Source organism: Camelina sativa, chromosome 11, assembly GCF_000633955.1.
Source record: "Camelina sativa cultivar DH55 chromosome 11, Cs, whole genome shotgun sequence".
In the NCBI taxonomy this organism is placed as follows: domain Eukaryota; kingdom Viridiplantae; phylum Streptophyta; class Magnoliopsida; order Brassicales; family Brassicaceae; genus Camelina; species Camelina sativa.
The window spans coordinates 25,123,578-25,131,885 of NC_025695.1; the positions used below are offsets into that span (position 1 = coordinate 25,123,578).

The 8,308-nt window shown below is 33.7% G+C and overlaps 2 protein-coding genes across 3 annotated transcripts in view; both read right to left on the minus strand.

Annotated features, from left to right (window-relative positions):
• The window catches only part of LOC109127337 (cytokinin hydroxylase-like), a 3,204-nt gene extending 725 nt beyond the window's left edge, over positions 1-2,479 (minus strand). Inside the window, exons 1-3 of the mRNA XM_019231943.1 lie at positions 2,200-2,479; positions 1,833-1,938; positions 1,122-1,506 (exon numbers count right to left, since the gene is read on the minus strand). Of these exons, the coding sequence (XP_019087488.1) occupies positions 1,122-1,506; positions 1,833-1,938; positions 2,200-2,479 (771 nt within the window). The remainder of the gene's footprint in view (positions 1-1,121; positions 1,507-1,832; positions 1,939-2,199) is intronic.
• LOC104724205 (probable dolichyl pyrophosphate Man9GlcNAc2 alpha-1,3-glucosyltransferase) lies at positions 5,187-8,015 on the minus strand. 2 transcript variants are annotated; one of them, XM_010442650.2, is made up of 6 exons: positions 7,500-8,015; positions 7,233-7,416; positions 7,044-7,151; positions 6,476-6,637; positions 6,058-6,310; positions 5,187-5,967 (listed from the first exon to the last, which is right to left on the minus strand). In XM_010442650.2, exons 1-6 carry the CDS (start codon positions 7,928-7,930, stop codon positions 5,504-5,506), a joined length of 1,602 nt encoding a protein of 533 aa, XP_010440952.1. In that variant the 5' UTR covers positions 7,931-8,015; the 3' UTR covers positions 5,187-5,503. The 2 variants fall into 2 exon arrangements, with proteins under 2 accessions (XP_010440952.1, XP_010440951.1); XM_010442649.2 differs by having other exon boundaries at positions 6,476-6,712.

Genomic DNA, 8,308 nt, shown 5'->3' on the forward strand with positions numbered 1-8,308 from the left:
AAAAAAAAAAAAAAAAAAAAAAAAAAAAAAAAAAAAAAAAAAAAAAAAAAAAAAAAAAAAAAAAATGTTAGCAGAATATTATATTAATTTTTGTTGGAAATCATATCTTTGTAATCATGCGAAGTGCCTCTTGACTCTTTCTCAAACATCTCTTTTTTAGTTTGGGAATTGACTTTTCCTTTTAAAAAAGACTATCAATGAAGCTGTCCAAATCTAATCATTAGTTAATACAGGTTTAGATCTTTAAGATAACATATTATGCAAAGCATGCCTTAGTACTAATCACTAAACAAATGGAAGAAATATATTATTTACCCATTTCTTTAATGCCTGAAAAATCTATTTACCAATATCTAGATCATATCGTACCCAATCTCAAAGCTGGCTTAACCAATGTCAATCGTATCTGAATACTAATATAACTAATTTTATGAAGAAAAGTATGATTCTTTGTAAAATCAGTTATATATACTGATTGATCCCAAAATGAATGTATATCTGTAAAAATCAATAAACCTAGACATTTCGTTAGAGTCTTTAATCGGGTTTTGGCTTGGAATGAAGACAAAGCATGAAGACAAAATTAAATGATATCTACTCATTAGGGTTCCTCTGTGCCGACGATGACTATGTTAAGAGCTTAGTTATGGAAGACGCACTACGATGCTAGTGGCATTGCCTATACTGTGTTAAATGTTAATACCCCACACGCACCTATCCATACATTCATCATAAAGCTAATTCTACTACTTCAAATAAAATAATACATTGCTATATTATATGGTTATAGAATTGTTATTTGCAACAAATATCATCTTTTTATATCTATGAGTTAGTGGAGTTCGAGTCCTATTCAAAATCTAAAAAATGTGGTCAGAGAAAAACGTAACTACGTAAGGTTGAACAGTTGAAGCGACCACTATGGATTAGTAGACTAAACCGTACCCAAAAAAAATATATTATTTTATCAACACCAAACTCATGAATGGTTAGCCAAAAATTGTCATAACCGTAAGTACTACTCTGTCTTGTCTGCTATTACCATTTGAAACTTAAGTATAACTTAATTTAAAAGTTATAAGTTGTATATCATGTATGTATCTAAAAGTTATTGTACGTACCGAGGTTAGCTTGGATAGTCGATCGACCGAGGGAAGGCCATCACAGCCAAAGACCTCCCTGACCTCATCTCGGACTTTTTCCTGCCACGTGGGATTATCGGCTAGGAGCATCATTGTCCATGTGAGGAGCAAAGCCGTGGTCTCATGGCCAGCAAAGAAGAACGTCTTGCATTCATCCATTATCAACTGAAGATTGTTATTGTTATTGTTGTTGTTCTTGTCGCTATCCATTTCGTTCAAGAGAAGCCCGAGAAGGTCGTCACCGTGAGTGCTACTCCGACCCATCTCAGCGCAGTCTCGTCTGCTTTGTATGATCTCAATCAACAAACGTTCCACTTCCATTTTGAGGGACTTAATCTCTCTGTTGTATTTGCTTGGAAGAAACCTAGATACAAAATATTTGACATGAAGTCACCGTTAGACATACCATAGTTAAAAGTATAATCATAAAAAATATATACATTGTAAATCATAATACAGATAAATAGTGACAGAAAATAAAAAAAAATAAAAAAAACTAATATTTTTGACATCTCTAAAATTTTATACAGTATTAGTTATATATATTTTTGCTGAAATAAAAAAATGAAGTTTAATTTTATAATTTGTATGGACCTAGTAAATCTTGTCCGCTGTCACTTTAAAGAATTCATATTTTTCAATCACTGCAAAAAAATAGAGATAACAATTTTGCGGGTGAAGNGTAGCCACGATCTTCCACTTACACCGTTGTGTTTCATCAGCAACTCCTTTATCAATTCTGTTTCCGTTAAGCAAAGACGAGGATCCGTCCCATTCCACACAACAAATCTCTTCCCTGTATTACCAAAACGTTATATAATTAAGGTTTATTCATTTTATTACATTTAGTCCTCCTTCAACAATCTTTTGTAATCAAGTTTAAAATATTCTTCCCTAACTTTTTGCAATACAATGAACCACTAGCCCCAAAAAATAATTCCGTGGAGGGTATTTTTGTCAGAATGTCACTTACAAATTACAATTAACGAAAAAACTTAATAACAAAATGATCTATGTTTAGAATTGACGACCATTTTATTACAATTCAAGACCATACCGTACTGTTTGGACCAAGCAACGTAATGCGGGAGAAGACGGCCGACGATGTCATGGTGAATAGAGTCACAATCCTTGGAAGCGGATTGTGAAACCATGGCCGAGATTTCAAGGATGTTTCCGGTTAACGGACGCGGTTTAGGACCGGTTACGCCTTGTCGTTCCATGATCTTCTTGATTCGCCTAGGTGTTAGCCAGTAACACGATATGGTGTCGTATAAAACTCTCAATACTAAGGTCACGAATATCACGAGGAGTGATTTTAATACTGTAAGCAACATTTTTGGTTCTTTTTTTTCTTCCAGCAACAAAGATTCGAAAAAAAAAGAGTAAGAGAGTTAAGAGGGAGAGACAGAGAACAACGGTGTATTTATAGTGTTGGAACGGAGCTAGTATCGATCGAGATATATAAAAAACAAAATCAAGTAGGGTACTAAATCTAGAAAAACTAATTATGGTACTTAGTTGCATTATTCATTTAAAGAAATGGAAGAAGATATGGGATAATTAAATCAGTAAATCTTGATATTTTTTACCTTACTTTGCTACACATTGCCATTTAATTCACATTTTAAGAGATATACTCTAAATTATTACAAAACAAGTTTTAATCTTTCAAAAATACCACAACTTAAGAAATTTTCCAAAACAACCACAAATATTTTTTTCACGAAGGATTACTACGTATTTCTTTTCCAGCAAGGGGGGTCCCTAAAAATTTAAGAAATGTTTCTAGGAAAATTGGAAATAATGGATCTTTTAAAAAAGTTTTTACATCTATACATTGTAAAAAAGTTTTTTCCATCTTTTTTAAAAAGTTTCTAGGGAAAATTGGAAATTAAATTAGTAGATTGTATAGATGAAAGGTAAAGGAGCAATACATTAAAGAAGACAGTTTGAATTCTTCACTAAAGTGGCATAAATCTTTGAAGATCAATCCAAAATATCAAGAAGAGAGTTTGGTTCTAAATCTAACTCTAGAAAATAAAACTTAGGTTACAAAATATATAAAAATTGTTTATATTCAAAATAGAACCGAACCGGATCAACCTGATACAAACCGGATCAATTTTTTTTTTATCAATATAGCTTTTTTTTGTATTTTTTAACTTCCTATATGATAGAAAAGGATCCCATGATCCTGAACTTCTATTGTTTATTTAAGGTTCTTTAGAACTCTTTTTGTTCGAAGTCGAAAAAGTTGAATAGAGGACCTCACGAACATTTGGCGATCTCAGATGAGAGAGGGATTCGAACCCTCGGTTAACAAAAGAATGGAAACAATTAGGAGAAGAAGGGCCTACGGGGAATGAATGGAAAGATCGAAAAATTGTAAGAACGCGCAACGCGCTGATTTGTGTCCAAGGTCCTGGATATATAACTGCTCGAGACATAATTTTACCTCATTGATATCTTCTTTTTCTAAAGCAAATCGACTTCGATTCTTGAATAATTCACATCACTTCTGCTGAATAACCAAATTCCAATTGAAATGAAATCTTTGAAGACTCATTCGTAACCTGTTTTAATCCCAATTGACCTCTTGGTCGATTGAAATGTTATGTGGCTCCAATTAGGCATGGGCATTCAGTTAACCGTTTGGTTTTGGTTCGGTTTTGTTCGGTTTTGGTTAGTTTGGATATAGTAATATAATAACTATTTGGATATTTTAGAAATTTCGGTTCGGTTCGTTTCAGTTTCTTTCGGTTCAGTTTCGGTTCGGTTAGTTGAAGAGGTAACCATAACTAACATAAATTATATTGAAATTAACCAAATAAAACTAATATAACCAAAAGTAACCGAATATAAACGAATGCCAAAACACATATAAAGATATTGTAGAACTTCTAAAACACTAGAAGACTTCACTTGGACACTAAACGCATCAAAACACAATAAATACCAATTAACATGATAAAAAGGAGACTAACAAACCTTAATAATGCAGTAAATATGGAGTATATCAATTGTAAAGTCAACTGATTCTTTTTTTTGTTTTTATGGAGATAAGATAGGATAAAACACTTCTAATAAAACAAATTAATGATGTCACGTGAAACGCTTATTTAAAATTTTCAGTTTTTCATGAAAGTATTTTTTATAAATAATAAGTAATGATTAAATATTGTTAAATTATACATCATTAGAAAAAAATTACTAAAAAAACATTAAAAATAGAAACAGTAAATTATGTGAATTATCTGTTTTAGAATGTAGGAAAAAATAGAAAATAATCTAGGAAAATCAGAATATCTAACAGATTGTTAATTAATTAATTATAAATTTATTTTATGTTGATTTATCATTTTTATAAACAGAAACAAAAAATGTGACTCTCATACCTATATAATAATATAATCAAATCTAAGAAAATTAAATAATGGTTTTTTATTTTGAATGAATCTAAAGATATAAGAGTTTACTTAAATTTAAAATAGATAATGGGGGATTTTCAAAAATACCCTTTTTTCTATCTCATTTTCAAAAATATTCTTTGATGGTGTTCATTTTCAAAAATACCCTTTTTTAACATATAAAATGATAAAATTATAAACCCTAAACCCCAACCCTATCCCTTAAAAATTACGAACATGCTCACGTACGTGTCCCTAATTAATCTATCCACAAAATGTGTCCATGTGCGTTGTGTTCTCATTTTGGAAGAGAGTTTTGAGAGTATGAAGTGAACAGTTAATAAACCCCTAAAGTATCTTTACTCCCACAAAAAGGGTCTATATACATATATAACATATGCAATAAGATCTCTTTATTAGAAACGTAAAACAAAGACACATTTCTATACAAAAAACTTTATCATGCCGTACATCATAACATCAACATCTTTATGTACTGTCATGATTTAATTACATATATATAAAGTTCGATCCTGGCCTTCTTCAGTAAGGGGACAAGATATTCATCTGATAGCTAGGACCTGTGCCTGGGGGCGCTATAAATTCGGGTACACAATTGGACCACAAAATTCCATAAAAACTTAACGTTTTCTTTCATTAAAGGTTTAATTTCTAACTCAAAAGAATCCTACATCATAATACAATTTCTAGGCATTGGAATAGATACCAACATTTAGTAGACGTGGACTAAATACAACAAGTCTGATGATAAACCACCGGTTTGTGTAAACCGGTTCTGTCTAGCTCGATTCTACTGTGATGATTTTGACTTGGTTCGCTAAAGACCCTACACTACATTCAATTTACCCAAAAAGAAAAACAAAGAAAACAAAAATGGAACTGAGTTGAACAACCTTGCTCTCAAGAGTTCTGTCTTTTGTCTTCAAATGTTCAGATGTGTTTCTTTTCTTTACCAGAGGACCTGAAATGCCTTGACAAAGTCCACTGCGTATAGTTGGTGTAAAAGCCAAACAATACAAAGTATGAGAAACAGAGAATCATGATTAGTGCTTCTAATAGGAAAGGGTACTTTTGAGGAGGTTGAATGGTAAGGTAGAGGACATGAAGAACTATGGAGATGAAGAAATGGGTTCGTAGTAAGAATACATAACCCGGAAAGTTTTTGAAGGAGAAAATTGAAGCTTTCGTTTTCTGTACCGGTTGATTTCCGGGTGAATGATAGATGATGGTGAAGAGAAAGGATAGTGTTAAGTAAGGGATCAAGAGTTTGTCACGGCAAAGAAGAGGAAACATCGAGAAGAGAGCGTAATATGTTAAATGAATGAAATGGTCAGGGAGTTTGAGAGCTAATAGTGTTGCAGAGAGAAAAGGCATCAGGATTGATTTCTCATGCACTGCAGATTCAAAACAAGCGAGATATTAATTAATGGAAAATATGGTGAAATTGATTGCGGAGATTGAAGATCAAACTGAAATATATATACCTTGGAAGGAAAACAAGTAGAAAGCCATTGAACTGTTGAGCAACCCATATAGGAAACCTTCATTACTTGGTGACAAGATTTGCTGAACCATTGAAGGGAGAGAAGCCAATATAGTTGCAGCTAAGCTAATAGACTTGAGGGATTGTGTTGTAAACAGTTTTTTCCATTTTATGAGTATGGACGTAGTGCACCAGAAATTTGCCACGTAATCCTCGTATATTCCCCTCTCAAATGGGGCAAGACGGGAGAGAACCTGCATCATCAGCAATTTGCTTCACATTAATGAGCAAACAAACGAATGAGATCTATTGGGTGTGTGCAATTTACATCAGAGGAAGCAAAAAGTACAATTTCTTAGTTCTACCAGAGACAGATAATTAGTTTTTCTTTCTCGACATATTATCAAATACGTATTTACCATTAAGAAGTCGTCCAAAGAATGCAGATATGGCCACCAAACAATAACAAACGTGGCTATGACTGCAATTCCAAGCTTAACCACAGCAAGTATTGGGTTTCTCCTTCTTAAGCATTTTCCCAGTAGATGGCTGAAAAAGGCAGGAGCAAAATATGCACTCATCTGCGACGTAGACAAAACCAAACAGTATGACCAAGATGTGACTGGAACAGAATTTGACCAACATGCTATCACTAGCTACATACATAAAAAGAGGCATAAATCAAGCACTGCATAAGATTAACAATATTGTCTGTTATAGAACATTGTACCTAAATGCAACGGTGTGAAGTATGCATGGCCATAAACACTACATAACAACCTCAACAAATTAGACATCAACTACACATATTTTCCAAGGAACTGAAACCATATAGTTTTCAGGCTATGAGATTCTTTAAAGCCATTACATGTCAGATCATCTAAAAATAACTAAGAGATCGAGCACAAGAATACAAGAATAGAGAAAAGTATACGAACATTCTACTATAGGAAACACAAGAATACAAGAATAGAATCCCAAAGTCACCTGTTTATGACTGAGAGCTAAACTGAACAAACCAAAAGTGAGAACCTCGCTCCCACATAGTACCGCAGCAATGGCACCAAGTGTAAGTCTCAAGCTGATACAATTGTACTAAAACAAACATAATTCTAATGAGAATCATATATACAAACAAAATCACAATACAAAAGAGAGGTAACGGTCAATACAGACCTGAAAATGACCATGATCAATGAGGATCAAACAAGGGTTCAAGAGAATCATAGCAATATGCCATGCCACTTCACTCTTACTACTCCTAGTTCGATTCCTATGATACACCAACACAAAAAAGAGAGCAGCTGGGAAAAATATGAGAGCATCAGACGATAAAACAGTCCATCTCATCAACAACTTTCTGCAAAACAAAAACCCAATGTAAGCTAAATTACACATCAAGCAACAAACTGAAGGATCAGATCAGATCAAGTATGAGTTTACCCAAGATAAGACTCGTGACCACGAGAGCTTAGAAGAGCAACAGACTCAGGATTGAAGATTTTGAGTAAGACTCCATGGATGTAACTCTGGTAAGCAGTTAACGGAGGGTAATCTAATCCCCAGTAAGTGAGATCGTTGTTAGTGCCGTTTCTATACCAATCGATAACCGGAAGATTTGTGGTTATCTCCATCCAATGTCTCTGAGCTTCGAAATCGCCGAATTTAGGAGGGGTTCCGGCGCCGGAGTATGGATACATCGATACAGCAGATCGGATCAGTAATGCGAAGAGTGAGATGCAGAGGAACGAAGTGGTGGTTCCTTTATGTGTTAACCACCACCACAACGTATCAATCGAAGATCCGGTTTGCGATGATACCGGAGCTGCGATGTCATCGTCGCCGGAATGTTTCACCGGCTTCTTCTTCGGCATCTTTGTTTTTTTGTTTGTCTTCTCCGTTTAGTTTTCTCACCTAAGCTGATCGCAAAATCGACCCCGTGATGTTTCATGTTTGGATGAGTGGGCAAAATCGGTTTAGGGATCGGTCTAAGTTTGGGTTTAGTGAAATTTGTGAAAAAAAAAACCGTTATTGTTAATTGTTTTGCAAATCTACCCTCTCTATCTGCAAAAAGTAAAAGAACACTATTCAATATTTACTTGTCAAGCATGTGGTATCGTTTTTTTATTTTTTTTTTAAAAAAAGCTTCTGGTATCGTTGAATCTTATTTTTCATGTTTCTTCATCAGATGCACTGTTTTTTTTTTTTGTTTTTTTTTTGTGTTTTGGCTAACATTCTCAGTCCTCAAAATG

Excerpts from the sequence above, each read along its gene's own strand:
- LOC104724205 (XM_010442649.2), bottom strand. The coding sequence starts at position 7,930 with ATGCCGAAGAAGAAGCCGGTGAAACATTCCGGCGACGATGACATCGCA. Across the intron at positions 7,417-7,499 it reads GGTCACGAGTCTTATCTTGG|AAAGTTGTTGATGAGATGGA; the intron begins GTAAACTCATAC and ends TTTGTTTTGCAG. Across the intron at positions 5,968-6,057 it reads CTACTTGTTTTCCTTCCAAG|TGCATGAGAAATCAATCCTG; the intron begins GTATATATATTT and ends TTGAATCTGCAG.